The sequence below is a fragment of the Curcuma longa genome, chromosome 7 (assembly GCF_044706935.1).
Source record: "Curcuma longa cultivar G26 ecotype Majalengka, Jawa Barat chromosome 7, ITB_CL_G26_1.1, whole genome shotgun sequence".
Classification (NCBI taxonomy): Eukaryota; Viridiplantae; Streptophyta; class Magnoliopsida; order Zingiberales; family Zingiberaceae; genus Curcuma; species Curcuma longa.
Window position 1 is genome coordinate 2,604,290 of NC_133867.1, and position 17,915 is coordinate 2,622,204.

General features: G+C 37.6%; 1 protein-coding gene across 1 annotated transcript; it reads right to left on the reverse strand.

Moving 5' to 3' along the window:
* Positions 1 to 1,408: 1,408 nt before the first annotated feature.
* Positions 1,409 to 13,634, reverse strand: LOC141831341 (ABSCISIC ACID-INSENSITIVE 5-like protein 2). Its single transcript, XM_074718698.1, has 3 exons — positions 12,990 to 13,634; positions 12,834 to 12,905; positions 1,409 to 1,489 (listed from the first exon to the last, which is right to left on the reverse strand). The coding sequence occupies exons 1-3, from the start codon at positions 13,632 to 13,634 to the stop codon at positions 1,409 to 1,411; spliced, it is 798 nt and encodes a 265-aa protein (XP_074574799.1).
* Positions 13,635 to 17,915: the final 4,281 nt, after the last annotated feature.

Here is a 17,915-nt window from a genome sequence, read left to right on the forward strand (position 1 = left end):
TTTGCAAATATATTTTCCTCTTCTTAGGAAAATAATTTTTCATGCAAAAATACTATAGATCATAATTTTGGTGCATGTTTAGAATGTTCAAAAATTTCTCTATATTAAAATTTAAGCTGTGCATCATATGATCATCATAGTGAATTGTTAACTTCTATCAATTTGATTACATGTATATTAAATTTTATGTCTAAGGCTTGATTGAACAATGTTGTGATAGTGTCAAATCATGTCTAAGTGTGACAATTGTGCATTACAAGTAGTGAAAATCATATTTTGATTTTTCTATATCTCGCCACTCAAATCATGTAATCATCAAACATAACATATAAATGTAACATATCTATTGGTGCAATAATGCTCCTAATAATTTGATTTGACTAAATTATTTTGATGTGTTTGACAAAAGATTTAAGTTAAGATTGTTTATGATACTGATGTATACATCAAATATGTAGAGATTTGACATATAACACATGAAATATTTGGAGCTTATTATGACTTAGTGTGGTTGAGTTGATATGATTAACTTGATGCGATTAAATCGAATGAATTGTGACTCACAAGTCCCATCAACTGCGAAGGAACAAAATATTGACAAAGAAATTCTCAAGGAAATGAAGTTGTTGTGAATGAAGGCCTCAAAAACAAGAATAACAAGGGGAAAAAGGTATACCCTCTTAACCTTTCTATCCCTACCATTCTTCATTCAAAAATTAAAGAACCAAAACTGCCTCTATTAGGCAGGCTCAAAAGGAGAATATGGAATAAGGTAAGTAGAGAAATTAAACAACTCAAAAGAATCATGGCTAGTAAGCCAATACTACCTTGAATAACCTTGGCTACAAGCCAATGATGGCAATAACATTTGAGGCTCTGATCTAAGGACCCAATAATCATGGAAGAAGGCCAGTGACAAAAGAAATATTGGCTACAAAGACTAGCCAGGCTACAAATCATGTGCTGAACATGAAGCTTACAAGGTCAAAAAGGAGGAGGAGAATATCTAACTTTCCACGGCTTCAGTATCTTAAGCCATAAGTCTCCATTGCCATGGAGCTTTGTAAGAAAATAGCTCAGAATTAAGCCTCAGGCTGATAGGAACTCTGAGTCAAGCTGTAAAAGAACTAATCCACCTCTGAGCATGTAAATGATTAAGTGTTGCAGAACAAAAGATGCATGTCCTATCTTGAAATACTCTGTCATGCTCTTTATCGAATTAAGTGGCTTAGACTAAAATGGAAGAAACAGAACTCCGAAAACTAACAGATTTAGGGAAGAAGCAACATCAGATTGTTGCAATCCAACATTTCATACAAAGTCAGGTCTGTAACTGATTCAGCATGCAAACAAGTATTCTCCATACAAATTCAAGAAGCTGAATCTCGCAACTACCTCCCTGAATGGATCAGACAGGTGCGGAACTTGTTCGACGTAGTTGTTGCTTCGGGTAAGGCTGAGGAATATACTGGATCATAGCATCCAACTCCTGTACATGCATTTAGAAAGAAGATTAACTTTATCCCTGATTTAAATATTTGAGTTTTTGATATCATCGATATATTCCTGAAGCATTGTTCTTCTCGTTCACTCCAAGGGGGGAAAAATAAAGGTTGTAAAATGAAGGAATGCAGTTTTAACTTAAATGAGTTTATGCAAGAATTTCACTCTGCAAAATATTTCCTTTTGATTTTGTTCCTTGTGTATGAGTCTTTCATGCCAACTGAACCATACTAAGACAATCGGAAAGGAGAAAATCTAGAGCCCAAATTATACTAATCCCCAGATGAATCTTGTGTGAGTGCTACCTGTAAGTGTTGAATACCGGACCGATCGGTGCAAAATTTACCCAAGCGGATCAACTTATGTTTTATCATCTGAAATAAGTTTTGCTACTTGCTTGATTTTGCAACAGATGCATTAATGTGAAAATCTAAAACGGTTGATGTTAACAGCGAATCCATAATGCTAAAGTTAAATGACCGACCATTAATGGTTGACGGTTGACATTTCAAATCGGACGAGTAAAGGTGATAAATGATCTTTATTTGACCATTTAATATTGCCAAGGGTTTGAGCTCCTATATAAGGAGGTTGCGATCAAAAGCAGAAAAAAGAGACACACATAGAGGCAGAAGCAGAAATTAATCCACTTTTGTCCCCCCTCATTTCTTTCTCTCTGTCATGCATCAATTCGCTCGGCATACTTTTGTGATAACATTTGGGTACATGTTCGGTTTGCCACGAATATCAATGCTTGGCTATGCACATGGTTGTGACGTTATATCTTGAGAAATAAACATCTAACGTGACCTCGAAGGACCGTTAGAGGGGACAAATTTATTTTAAGGAAACTGCATCAAATGCAAACCTTGACATCTCAATTTCCCACTCGATCTCGGCTAGGTCAGTGCTCGCCCAGTCAATAGTTCAACTTGGCAACTCTCCTGACTCGGGTGACTCAACACTTGACACTTGGCCTAGCTCAGCACTCGGTCAGGTCAGCACTTGGCCAACTTGAAGCTTGGTCTAGCTCATAACTCGGCCAGGTCGGCACTTGATGTCCTAGCTCGACACTCAGTATCCTAACTCTACACTCGGCGTCCCAACTCGACACTTAGCGTCCCATTCAAGCTCGGGAAGCACTTAGGCTGCTCGGACCTTGCAACACTCGGAAGCAATCGAGAGCACTCAACTTCGTCCGAAGACACTCGGACTCAAGAAGTCCACTTGGAAGTCCAACAGTCGACAACTTGACTCTAAGCAATCAGCAACTCGGCCGACTCTACACTCGACACTCGGCGACAAGACTAGCCTCCGGTCTTCTCAGTCTGGAGACTCGACAAGGCTATCTTAACAGAGATAAGTTTGAATTTGAATTCCTATATTTTCAATTCAGTATATTCCCTTGTAACTCTGGCAAATATTTCCAAGATTGTCCAACAGTCCTAAAATAGATTTATTTTATTGAGATAACCATAGAAAATTTATTTTACAGAAACTGCATCAAACACAAACCTCGTGTCTCAATTTCTCACTGTCTCAATTTCAGGTCACTCGACCAGGTCGGTACTCGACCAGGTCGGTACTCGACCAGTCAATAGTTCAACTTGGCAACTCTTTTGACTCGGCCAACTCAGTACTCAACAACTCGACCAATTCGACACTCGTCCTAGCTCGACACTTGATTAGGTCAACACTTGGCCAACTCAGAACTTGGTCTAGCTCAGAACTTGACCAGGTCGGCACTTGACATCCTAACTTGACACTCGGTGTCTCGACTCTACATTCGGTGTCCCAACTAGACACTCAACTTCCCATTCGCACTCGGGAAGCACTCGGGCCGCTCGGACCTCGCGGACTCGAAAGCATTCGAGAGCACTCGACGTCGTTCGACAACACTCAGACTCGAGAAGTCCACTCGGAAGCCCAACAGTCGGTGACTCGGCTCTAGGCAATTAGCAACTCGACCAACTCTACACTTAACACTTGGGTGACAAGACCAGCCTCCAGTCTTCTCAATCTGGAGACTCGACAAGGCCATCCTAACAGAGATAAGTTTGAATTTGAATTCCTATATTTTTAATTTAGTATATTCCCTTGTAACTTTGGCAAATATCTCCAAGATTGTCCAACAAGATGTTCAACACGTGAAGGCCCCTCTACCTCGATCTAAAATGTTTCAATCAATCATGAAGAAAAGCCAGAGAAGTTCACTAGGTTGAACTCAAGCGGTGGTAGCAGAAGATTCTCTTCTACTTGACTACATTGAATCTAGCTCGATTCTTGACGGAGGAACCTCCCAAGCCGACTGAGGATGCTGCTAATGTTCAGACCATTAATATAGTGAAAGTGTGGAACCATGCAGAGTTTCTATGTCAAAACTATATCCTCAACTGCCTTCCCGACTCGTTGTACATTGTGTATAACACAAAGAGAACAACTAAGGAATTATAGGAGTCCTTGGATAAAAAAATATAAGATAGAGGATGCATGGGCTAAAAGGTTTATTATGGGTCGATTCTTGAACTATAAGATGCATGGTCGACTCTAAGCCGGTGATCAACCAAGTCCAGGAGCTTTAGGTGATCTTGTACAAGATTCACTTGGAAGACATGATGCTAAGTGAAACCTTTTATGTGGTAGCTATCATCGAAAAGCTGCCTCTCGGTTAGAAGGACGTCAAGAACTACTTGAAGCACAAGCAAAAGATGATGAATATATGTGGAGGAACTCATTGTTAGACTTTACATTGATGAAGACAACAAAGTTCAGAGAAGAAATTATTCTGTTAGGCTACTGTGAAAGCTAATGTGGACGAGCACAATCAAAACTTGAAATGGAAGAACCTCAAATCTTCCAAACTGGCTAAAGTGGGACCCAAAGGAAGCATCAGGAAGAAATTCTCTAGGAAATACTATAGCTATGACCAACTTGGTTACAAGTTCTTGGAATGCAAGAAGCCGAGGAAGAAGCGCGAGGCCAACCTAGTGGACCTTTCCGTTGTAGTCTCTGAAGTGAACCTGATGGATTTAAACCTAAGACATTGATGGATTCAAAGATTGGTGGAACTCAGCAACCTCAGACATCAAGGACAAAAGAAAAGTGGTGTTGAAGATGACCTTAAGAAAGGAGTTGACTCTGAATAATGTGTTATATGTTTTAGAGATTCAAAAGAATATGATATTAAGATCACTTTTGAGCAAGCATAACTTTCACATTGTTTGGCAAGTCAGATAGAATTATTCTATCCAAAAATGAAATATTTATAGGAAAATGCTATGTAATTGACGGGCTATTCAAGCTTAGTGTAATGGGCATTATGCCTAAGATTAATAAAAAAAGAAAGTTCTTCTATTTATATCTTGAGTGTTCATTTCTATGGCATGGTAGACTATAACAAATTAACTATGATGTGTTGCATATATTAATTAACATGTAAAGCATATCTATATTCCACCTTGACTTGCAACACAAATGTGAGACTTGTGTTGAAGTGAAAAATGAAAAGATCATCCTTTCAACATGTTGAAAGAAAATAAACCACTCAACCTAATCCACACTGACATATAGGACCTAAAAGAGGTATCGACACGTGGTGGGAATAATACTTCATCACCTTTGTAAATGATAACACAAAATATTATTGTGAGTATCTTCTCAAACGTAAGGATGAAGCTACAGAGAAATTTATTTTCTATAAGAATGAGGTTGAAAATCATCTTAATAAGAAGATTAAAGTGATGCGAAGTGACTGATGCAGTGAATATGTATTATCATTCGCTGAGTTGTGTGCTGAACATAGGATTAGACATGAAACAATAGCTCCCTATACTCCTCAATAAAATAATATCCTTGAGCGAAAGAATCACACTCTAAAAAAGATAATAAATACTCTTCTATTCAGAGGCGTAGGCAAGGCTGGGCTGCACTGGGCTGCAGCCCAGTGCAGCTCCACAATGAGGTCACTACTAACATTAAGAGCTACTAACATTAAGAGCTAATACTTAGTAACATGGAAAGAAAAAAAATACGAGTCGAGCTCCGATGATGGAAAAAAAAGGGTGGCCAAGCCAATACCTAGTAAAATGGGCTCCTTGATTGTGGAACTCTTTTTTTTCTTTCTACAACGAGAGCCAATACCCAATAATCGAAGTCCAAGTATATACAATCTAACCCAATATAACAGTCCAATCCAACCTAATAATTAAAGCCAATACAACTCAAATTTAATAAAAACCCTACTTACATGGTTTGATGGAAAGAAAAAAAAGAGTTTTCTTTTATTTGTCGTTTGACGCATCAAGGAGCCGCTCAGTCTCATAACGACAACAGAGGCCGCTCAGTTGGGATCTATTTTTCAAGCTGTTCAATATCATAGGTCCAAGATTATCCTTTCTGTTCTTTTTTCAGTTTAGCAATCAAGTTTTATTTTATAATTATTTTCTCAGTTATAGCCGCCGCATCAAGTTTTGAAGTATGCTTTATTACTGTGTTTGAGTTTGTTATAATTGATTGGTAGTCATTTTTTTTCTTAAGTTATAAATAATTAATTTTTAATTATTTTTTGTCCTTAGGTTATAATGGAACACCAACCTTCAAATAAAAAGTCAAAAATATTATTATCATTTTTTATGAAGAGAGATGAACAATCTGAATTTGATAATCAATTGCAATGTGATATACCTCTGAAACCAACAGTTGGATCCTCTACTTCCGATTTATAACCTCCTTCTGTATTTAGGCCAATAGAAATTTGAACTGTGTAAAAGGATATTTGTATTTAAATATTATATATTTGTTAAATATTTATTATATATATATATATATATGCATTTTTTTATAATTTAGCCCAGGACAGTTAAGGATCCTGACTACGCCATTGCTTCTATTAAACTCTAGACTGCTAGAGTACATGTGGAGGGAAGCAGTATTAATAACTAATTACCTTTTAAATAAGATATCTTGAAAAAAAATTAGATAAGAACCCATATGAGTTATGAAATGGAAGACCATCATCCTACAAATACTTATGAGTGTGGGGTGTCTTGCAAAAATTTAGGTACCTAATCTACAAAAGATTAAGATAAGACCAAAAACTGTTGATTGCATATTTATTGAATATGCACATACCAGCAGTGCTTATCGATTTCTTATATATGAGTCTTAAATACCAAAGATATACAAAAACTCTATTATTGAATCATAAAATATCTTATTCTTTGAACATGTGTTTTCTTATAAGCTCTAGAGGAAGCAAGTTCCTCAAAATGGGCATTGGAACAACAAGGACAAGAAGAAGCAGATGAATTGGTTGAGGTTAAGTTTAGATGAAGTAAAAATGTTTGGGTGGAAAATCCTTCGGAATGGATTTTATCACATTTATGCTGGAAAACCAAAGATACTCAAAAGTTGTAAGTTATTTTGAGGGACCTCAATGAAAAGAGACAATTGCATTTGAAATTGACTATATCTTTCAAAATCATACTTGAAAATTTGTGGATCTTCTTTTGAGATGTAAACCACTATGTTGTAAGTGAATTTTCAAGAAGAAAATAAAAATCAGATGATACGATTGATAAGTAAAAGGCTAGATTGGTAATTAAAGGTTACCGACAACATGAATGCCTTGATTACTTTGATATGTAGTCTTTGGTATTGAAAATAACCTCCATTAGAGTATTGTTGGCTATCGTCGCTCTATGAAATTTGAAAATTCAGCAAATGGATGTAAAGATAACTTTTCTATATGGAGATTTAGAAGAGAAAATATATATAGAGCAACCTGAAGAGTTTTCTGCACCAAGACAGGAAAATAAGGTTTGTAGATTGGTGAAGTTGTCGTATGGCTTGAAACAAGGTCTAAAGTAGTGACATGAGAAATTTAATAATGTCATGAAGGAAAGTGGATTTAAGATCAACGAATGTGACAAATATGTTTATGTTAAACACATAGAGTATGACTATGTCATCTTATGATTTTATGTAGATAACATACTTATTATTGGGAGCAATGATAGAATAATCAAATCCACTAAAGATATGTTGAACTCAAGATTTGACATGAAAGACATGAGTCTGACTGATGTACTTATAGAAATCAAATTTATTAGGACATCAAAAGGATTTATTCTAAGACAGTCTCATTATATGGATAAGATTCTAGAGAAATTCACTAATCGTGATATTGTGTTAGCACAAACTTCGATAGATATGAGTCAATATGTATCGAAACATCGAGAAGAGAGTATATCTTAAATAGAGTACTATAAAGTGATTGAAAGTTTGATGTACTTGAGAGTTGTACATGCCAGACTTAGCCCACGAGTGAGTAAACTAAATATATACACGAGTAATCCCAATGTTGAGCACTGAAAAGGGATAACGAGAGTATCGAGGTACTTGAGATATACTCATGATTATAGACAATACTATATAATATATCATATTATGATTGAAGGATATAATGATGTAAATTGGATATCTGACATGAAAGACTCAAAGTCTATAAGTGAATATTTATTTACTTTGGGAGGTATAGCCATTTCATGAAAATCTTCTAAGCAAATCATAATAACCAAATCCATGATGGAATATCAATTTGTAGCCCTTGACAAATGTAGTTAAGAGGTTGAATGACTACGATAATTCTTAAAAGATATTCCTAAATGGTCGAAAATTATGCTAGTAATTTGCATACATTACGATAGTCAATCAGCAATTGGACGGGGCACAAAGCCATCTATATAATGGTAAGTCTAGACATATACATCATAGACACAATACCATTAAACAACTACTCTCAACAGGAGTTATCACTGTTGATTATGTAAAGTCAAAGGATAACTTAGTAGATCTGCTGACCAAAGAGTTAAATAGAGAGGTAGTTACATCTCATCACGAGGAATAGGAGTGATGCTTATGGAATATGTTGGTGCAAAGGAAACCCATCCTATGCTGATCTGAGATCTCAAGAACTAGGTTCAATAGAACAATCTAACTGTACCAACTAAGTAAATTACTTTGGAGGACTACCTAATGGACAAATGATAATCATAAATGATGGAGGTTAAGTGTACAACTTTTAATGATCTAGTCAAATAATGTGGATTACTCTTGAGATCACCTATGTGAGAAAGAAGGAAGACCGTTTCGAAGAGTATTTAAAGATACAATTCTTAGAACTTCTCATAGAACTAAGCGTGTTCATGGACAAGAACAAACACACCCATGAGAATTGAGCTTTATTAGGGAGAGACCTAGGTGAGATATGTAAATACTTATACAAATGACAGAACAGTTCAAAAATATCGTGTCTACTGGTCAGCCAGTAAGTAGACATGTCTTCACAAGGGAATATTTTAAAGGGTAAAACCTACCTATCCTATACAGGACTTAACTGCTGAATACTATCATCATATATCCTATTTCCATTCATGTGGAGGATTGTTGAAAAAATATGAATGGGAAAAAATGATAGATGGAAAGAGACTCCATTTTAAATGGGATATTAGTCCCACATTAGGAGTAAAGTGACATTAAGACTGATCTATAATGAATCACAACTGTGGAAGTTGTGAACGCGCACATGCTTACAGGAGAGGTGCAAATCTAAGGTCTGGATTGCATTAACCCCATATGGCTCTTGTGTGAGCTCTATCTGTACAAGTTAAATATTAAACTGGTTGGGGTAAAATTTACTCAAGCGAATCAACCTACATTTTGCCACCCAAAATAGTTTTTGCTACCTATTCGATTGTATAACGGATGAATTAATGTGCAAATATGAAACAATCGACATTAATAGCGAATCTGTAATCGCCTGAGTGAAACGATCCACCATTGATAGTCTACGATTAACATTTCAAACCAAGCAAGTAAAGGCGATAATTGACCTTTATTTGGCCATTTAATGCTGCCAAAGGTTTGAGTTCCTATAAAAGGAGGTTGTAACCAAAGGCTAAAAAAAGAGAGACACAGAGAGGCAGAAGTAGAAATCAACCCACCTTCATCTCCCCTTGTTTCTTTTTCTCTACTGTGCATCATTTCGCTCGATAGACTTTTGTGATAGGATTTGGGTATATGCTTGGTTCTCCATGAACAACTAATGCTTGGTTGTGCATGCAGTTGTGTCATTGTATCCTGGGAAACAAACGTCTAGTGTGACCTTGAATCATCGTTGGAGGGGATGAATCTGTTTTAAGAAAACTGTGTCAAATGCATACCTTGGCATCTCAATTCAATCTTGATCTCAGTCAGTTCGATACTTGGCCAGTTGATAGCTCAACTAGCAACTCTCTCAACTCAATACTTGGTAGCTCGATCGACTCAGCACTCAGCAGCTCAGCCGACTCGACACTCAACAGTTTGATCGACTCGGCAATCAACCTAGTTCAACACTCGTCCAAGTCAACACTTGGCCAGCTTGAAACTCGGCCTAGCTAGGAACTCGACCAGGTTGGCACTCGACATCTCAACTTGGCACTCGACATATCGACTCAGCACTCGACATCTCGACTTGGTACTCGGCCTCCCACTTGAGCTCAAGAAGCACTCGAATAGCTCGGACCTCATGACACTTAGAGGCACTTAGGAGCACTCGTCTTCATTTGGCGACATCCCATTCGAACTCAGGAAGTCCACTTGGAAGCCCGACAGTCGGCAACTCAGCTTTGGACAGGCAGCAACTTGGCTGATTTTGCACTCGGGTGACAATGTCAGCCTCCAATCTTCCTGATTTGGAGACTAGACAAGGCCATCTTAACGGAGATAAATTTGAATTTGAATTCTTATATTTTTCAATTCAGTATATTCTCTTGTAACTCCGACAAATATCCCTTAGAATCTTTGAAGAAGATTGTTTAAAATAAAGAGACTATCCAATAATATTTCTATATTTCAGAAGACAACAATTGTAAGCTTCCACTTCTTGGTTTAGCTGAACGATATTATTCTTGTAATATCCTAAAAAATCAGGTTGATTCTAATGCGGATAAACATCGATCTGAAAATTTTCCCTTCCCTCTTTTCACTTTTAGTAGCCTTTCCAAGTAAATTAGGTTCAACTTGTACATATTCCTATGTTCTAAACATAGTGAGGACTGAGCAAAAAGATTAACTAATGCATTGCTACTATGTTTAGCACTGAGGTCTAGATGAAATTCTATTGTATGATTGAAAAGGGAAAAGAATTCCACAATAAGATAACACAATTCCTTGAAGGTGCTACAAAAGAATGCTAAAGGTTGGAAATTCAGATATAACTAATATATATAAGAAAACAAATAGACTGAATCCTTAATAAAACATCTAAACATGAAGCAAGGATATAATTTCAGGGAGAATGTGCTACAAGGAAATTCATAAGTGAAAAAAATAAAATAGGAAATATTGTACTTCTGAAATGAAAAAAATCATTTCATAGAGTTGTACTTTTGAATAGGATTTATCGGTGCAATCATGCCTTAAATTGTCAAGTTGACTGAGATGTATTAATAGATGACAAAGGATTTAAATTAGATTTGTTTATGAGTCTATATGTGCATTGAGTTTGCAAGAACTTGATAATTTACATACATAATTTAGTTGATATTAACGAAAGATGGTATGAGATATTTGATGGACCGAAAATCCTAGGGGCAAAGCTTTTGGGAAAATGATGAAATCCCAAAATGAAGCTTTTGGGCTAGCAGAGGAAGTCTTGGAGGTTTTGCCTTTAGGCATTGAAAGCCACCAAAGTGAGGCTTTTAGGCAAGTAGACAAAGTCATAGAGATGTTTACAATGACTCCTTATTTTCAATTTCAGTTGACCAAAGTTGATTTTAGCTTACTAAAGCAATTTGAAATGTAACCTTTTGTGCAACAATTTGAGAATTGTTTATATAAGCAATGATTGTACTTATTCTCAAAATTTGTGAACAAACATTTTAGTCACTAAGGACTATAGAAGGCCTCTTCTATAGGCTTTGATAAAACATCTCTCTCTGGTGAAGTCAGGCAATACCCTCCTGCATCATGACTAACTGTAGTTTCTCGATTTACCTCCTCACAAATGGTCGTGGGACCGATCGTGTGGGGCCGCTAAGGTGGCGGATTCCACCTTTCTTTGCAGAAGATAAAACATCTCTCTCACATCTTCATTGTATATTTCTTGTAGAGAAGTAATTTTGTTGTACGAGATTTTTTCACCTACGAAGTAGACTCGTTTATAGTAGGTTTTCCATGCTTGATAGGTTGTGGAGTCGGACTTGGGATCTAAAGAACGTTAAACTTGATTTGGCCACGTCTCAATTTTTTTTATGATATCTCATCCATATGCTCTTTGAGAGTTCAACCCCTCTAGTAGCCAACTATATCATTGGATTGATTCTAACATGACTAACCTAATGGCTTGTACGACTAAGGAACAATGGATTTTGGGTCGTAATTGATATTTCAGCTTGATCTCAAGTTAAGTTGGAATATTCAAGTAGACTCAATTGATTGAAGGTCATTCTCAATCAACTGAAATGTTGAGTTAACTCAAGAGTCAATGGTAAACATTCTGCTAAGAAATAGAAAAGTTTTATTTGACTAGAGAAAGCAATTAATTATCTAAAGCTATTTAGTTGATCAGGTAATCTTAAAGTGACTAAAGAAGACTTCAATTAATTGAAAACTATAGTTAGAGGATAAACTTGCTATCATGATTGTTGGAATTAACTAGAAATGATTTGAGACGTTGTCTAGAGAGGTTCTTAGTTGATTAACAAACAAGTTATTGATAAATAAGCTTGTTGTTTTAGACGTTTGGATTGATTGAATGTTGGAATAGTCAACTCAATTGGTGTTTGTTGATAAGATTTTTCTGTATTTATGTTTTTTGATAAATCTGTATAGTTGAGAATCGAATAATCATGACTACTATATCAAAGCCCCAGGAAGGACACCCTTCCCTATTACATTAAGGAGGCACAATGGCTCGATCACAGTGGCATTTGCAAATGAGAAATCGAGTGAAAGAGGGAGAGCTCGAGAGAGAAGATTCGTAGAGGGAGATCAAGAGAGAGAAAAAAACCCAAAAACGAGAACCGAGACAAGGCGTGAGCACATGCGATGGATAGGGAAGCATAGCATATAAATAAATCCCAACTGTAGACCACCAACTAACTCAAGGACACACCTAATTAGACCCAAATCATCTAACTTGGTTTATCTCTAACTCAATCAAACTGAATCCAAATCGAGCCAAACTCAATCTAGACAAGATTCACACATGATCTCAAACCGACAGAACCAATTACTACTTCCTAAACCATCAAGATCAACCTTTACATAGCAACTGTACGACTTACCTTTCGCTGCCTCAACCTTTGATTTTCTTCTTCGAGGCTGGAAACTTTCTTCTCCAATTCATTGGTGTAAGCCTGAGAGTGAAAATAGATGAAAGCATTAACGATGCGATGGATACAAAAGATATTAACGATCGACGCATAATTTTGCAGTCTTGCCTGCTTCCTAGCTCGAGAACGGGCAGCTGACTCCCGGTTCTTGATCATTCTCTTCTGCCTTCGCTCCGCCTTCTTCTTGACCACATCTTCCGACTGCCCCCTTTTACGCCTCCTCGGCGTTTGCTGATCAAACGTCGAGGAGTTGGCTCCTTTTCCCTCGTTGACGGCAGCCTGTGGCTGGGGCGCAGGCGGCTGACACACGTAGCTGCTTCCCGTGGTGGTCTGCTCCTCCTTCTGCTGCTGCTGCTGAGGATGACAGTGGTGCAACCAGTGCGTCTTCGGCGCCAACACAATCTGACTGCCACCGCCCTCCTTTGTCTCGTCTCTGGCCACTCCGGCCCTGCACAAGAAGTCCTCCAGGGTCATCTCACCTAGACGTGGTTGCTGCCTCTCCTTCTCTTTCCCCCGTTGGATGTGCCTCCACACCTCGTCCACCGCCTTCTTTCTCATAGCGCCGGCGCCGGCGTCGGCGGGGAAGACGTTTCGGAGGAGGTCTTCGAGGTTCATGCTGAGCAAGGGCCCGCCGAGGTGGTCCTCAACTTGGTCGAGGGTGAGCTTGCAGGCTGAGCCCTGCCTGCACAAGCTCTGGGATTGCGCATCTTGCTGAGCTCCGCCGGCGCCCTGAGTTGCCATGGCCATGCCCATTCGATGCCGGTGCTCGAATAACTCGATTCCTCCTGGTCTAAGTTGCAACTGAGGATTTTAAAATTTTCCCACAAGATAACAGTACTTTCCAGTGCAATTTCACTACTCTGTCTAGGAGGAATCAAGCTAGAAACGAGAAGTATGGCACACCTGACGGTGCCAGATCAGAATCTAGCAGCAGCAACAAAGCGAAACAAGAAGCAGCCATCTTCCCAATGGAAAACCACTTGGTAGGCACTAAATGTGCTAATTGGTGGGTGGAGTCCCAAGAGAGAGGAAGTGTAGATTATTGGCTCGTATATGGCTTAGGTGGGAACTGTTGGACAATCTTTGCCGGAGAGATTTATATTTTATTGAATTACAATACAATTCAACTTATCTGTAGAGATGACTTGAACTGATAATTTCAAGCTGCCAACAAGGGTTGGTGTGTCCCGATCACCGGTGCTAAATCAACCGAATGGTTGAGTCGTCGAGTGCCGAATCGGGCGAGATGCCAAGTGCTGAGAGCCGAGTCGACTAAGTCGCCGAGAGCCGAGACAAGAGGCTAAGTGCTGAGAGTCAAGTCGAGGCCTGCGTTCAACGCAGTTTCCTTAAAACAGATTCGTCCCCTCCGGCGGTGCTTAGAGGTCACGACGGACGTCTGTTTCCCAGGATACAACGACAGAACCGCGTTAACTGCCAAGCACAGGCAGATTGCGGCGAACTGAGATAGTACCCGAATGCTATCACCAGAGAGAAAGAAAGAGGGGACTAGAGGTGGATTCACTTCAAGTTGAGTTCCTTTGCTTAAGACTAGGAGTCTTATATAGGTTCTCTCATCTAGACGTTACTTTCATGCTAGACGTTACTTTTATGCCATTAATGCATTTTATACGTTTATGCATAAAATTGCATCAACGCTCATGCAATATTAAATTGCATAAAAATATTTTCAAGTGGCAAAATGTTGGTTTATTCGCTTGGACAAATTTTGTCCTGACCGGTCCGACATTCGATGTGCGCAGGTCGCGCTCGCACACAAGTTGCCTCGCATGTAGTGCAATCCGGGCCCTGGATTTACACCCTAAGCATTTGTTCACAACATCCATTCTTGTGAAACAATATAAACCAACAATTATACCTTAAAACTTCCAATGTGGGACTAAATTCCCATTCACAAAGGAGCTTCCTCCTTCCACCATTTTATTTTTCCATTCAAATTTCCAACAGGAACACACAAGTACAACTTTGCCATCAAATTCCATTTCCTAATTCTCGAGAAACCTCTCATTCGTAGATAAGGAGGGTCAACCTTGAAAGGTGAAAAGAACAAGTTCCTGTCCTCATCATTTGATACTTCCGAAATTTTTACCACACTCTCGTCTTGGAAGACGAGGAGAACGAAGCACTCCCAACGACTGGCTTACATCGCCTATAATTTGACATAGACAAACACAAACCTTTTGTCTTCATCGTTATTGCACCCAATTGGATTTTGCCTTCCAAGTCCCATCTAACAAGGGCTCCTTCAGAGTTGTAGTTCAGCTCCAGCAGATTCAGCATTTCTGGCTTCCAGTTATTCCACTGGTCAATGTCCCTTGTGTAGACATAAAAGCAAGCAAGGCGATCATCATAATCGTTATCTTCTTTGCTCTATCTATGCACCAATGTGCTCCTAAACTATGGTTGCGATCTCTTTAGTTTCCATGCATGTCCTCGTGCTCCTCTAATTTGTCGAAAAACAAAACACCAGAAGCTAGTTAGGAATCTAGTTAGGTCAAGTTGCAACTAATTAATTAACTCTATTATAGATAGCTAGCTAGCTTAATGTCTGATCAAAGTTAGCAATAGTAGATTAAACATCATAGACAGCACAAATGCATATATGCTAATAAATAAATGTAGTGCTGGAAATATTAATGGGGGAGGGATAAGGCAAGTGTCACTGAGAGAATTGCATGCCTTCAGTAGATTAATCCCTTCAACCTTTCCTTTAAGCTAGTGCATGAAAGGTAGTGGAGATTAGTTTAACCTCAGAGGGAATAATTAAAGGTAGTGATGAACCAAAGCGTATGGTGGTTATGATGAATGGTATGCCCTGCCCCTGCTTGTATATTTCCCAAAGGTGGGAGTTTCAGTTTTCTTAATCAGATAGCAAGGCTTTTAATTAGTTATTGGACGAGGCTGGCTATGGAATCCCTGCCATGAGACATGTACACTCAGAGAGATCAGAAGCGTGCTTTATGAAGAAAGTGTCAGGTGCGCTTTCCACGAATGGCAAGTTCCAATAGTCCTTGTGTCCAACACAGCTAGATTGATGCTTTTTTTTAATGGATAGACACCTATAAGATGAAAAGATAAAAGCCGACCTCTAGAATATTTGTTGAGATTCGAGTCTTAATCCTCTTAATTGAGTATGATAGAACTTGTAAATCCTAATCCACATAAAGTCTATAAATCGAATAAGAACTCAGATAATTAAAAATACAAGAATATAAATCTAATTTCAACGATTAACATAACACAACATATTAAAATACATAAATAACAACAAAGAAATATGATTAGAGAGTCATTGTCTTTGTTTTGCAACATCAACTGCTCAATCTCTGTGGAAGAATGTGCAATGCGGAAGCAAAAGGATGATCTTCCAAAGGAATTAGGATGACACCACCATAAAATCTTCGTTAATGGGGAACGAAGGTAAGATGTCAAGTAAACCCTATTTAAACCCTATCTAAACCCTTAGGGACCAATCCTATGCATAGAAATCTGATATGTTATCAGCCCATATATAATAACGGATCGAGCTAATAGGTTCTACATATTTAATCCACATCCGATAATCTGAAATCCAATAAATCTTAGTTAGATCACTTAAATGAGTTTCGTTTCATATCCACATATGTAAATTATAATTAAATCTATCTTAAGAGATTAAATCTAACAATCTTCCACTTGAGCTACATGTGATATGTATATGATATACGACTATAACTTCAGTTAATATCAAACTCTATAGGTACAAAATACCCCCATAAATAATCTGATCTATTAATTTTATTGGTATAGGACTAAAGAGGTCATAACTACTATATATATGCATATAATAAATTCCAACAATAATGATAATACTAATGTCATTAATAACATAGATTAAGATGTGGATATATAGTATAAAAATTATATAAAATGTGATCAGTACATGTCAATTTTCAATTGGTCCTGAATGACTTAAAATAGTTTGATTATATTTATAAATACTTTATGCTAAATTACAATAACAAATCATGATCCTAGCCTTATGATTCTAAAAGGAATTTGTATCATATTTACAAATATCAAATGCTAAACTGTAGTAGTAAATTATGATACTTTATTTTAGAGTGTCAAACAAACATATAAATATCCATTAATATTTTAAACTTTAAGTACATACAATAATCAAAATCAAAATGTCTGTCTTTATTAACAAATATAGAGCAATAAAATAAATATAGACTCCCACTAGATGAATTCTTCTTCCATAAAAAGAACTCTCATATCCATAATATGTGCACGGAACACCTTAGGCACCAAACCCTTGGTGAGTGAATCTACCAACATGGAATCTATACTGATGTGCTTTTTTATCACCTGATGACTCTGAACTCTTTCTTTAACTACTAGAAACTTGATGTCGATGTGCTTGAACTTCGATAAACTATGGTTGTTCTTTGCATAAAATTCTATGGCTTTATTATCACAAGTTGATCCTCAATGACCTATCAATACTATCAATGATATACAATGCTGTGATGAAATTTCACAGCCAAATCCCATGATTGGATGCTTTGTAACATGCTATCAACTTTGCTTCTATAGTAGAAGTGGCTACTAGTATCTACTTGACGCTCTTCCAAGATATAGCCCCTCCATCGAGCATGAAAATAAAGCTTGAAGTGGACCTCCTGCTATCAAGCATACAGCAAAATAGAAGTCTGAATATCCAATCACCTCCAGGTGATCTGACCTCCAATACGTGAGCATATATCCTTTAGTTCTTTGCAAATATTAGCATCACTCTCTTTACTGCTTTCTAGTGCGATGGTCTTGAGTTACTTATATATCTGCCTAACATCTCTACTATGAATGTTATATCTGGTCGTGTACAAACTTGAGCATACATGAGATTTCCCACAACTGATGCATAAGGGAATTAGTTCATCTCCTTTCTTTCAAGTTCAATCCGTGGAGACTACTATAGGCTGAATCTGTCACCTCTATATACTAATGTGTCATCAAGTGCATAGTTTTATA

What these genes read in the sequence shown, in the direction of transcription:
- LOC141831341 (XM_074718698.1), bottom strand. Translation starts at nt 13,634, where the DNA reads ATGGGCATGGCCATGGCAACTCAGGGCGCCGGCGGAGCTCAGCAAGAT. An exon ending in GTTCTCGAGCTAGGAAGCAG is followed by an intron (nt 12,906 to 12,989) that starts GCAAGACTGCAA and finishes TTTCACTCTCAG; the next exon opens with GCTTACACCAATGAATTGGA. An exon ending in AAAGGTTGAGGCAGCGAAAG is followed by an intron (nt 1,490 to 12,833) that starts GTAAGTCGTACA and finishes ATGCATGTACAG; the next exon opens with GAGTTGGATGCTATGATCCA.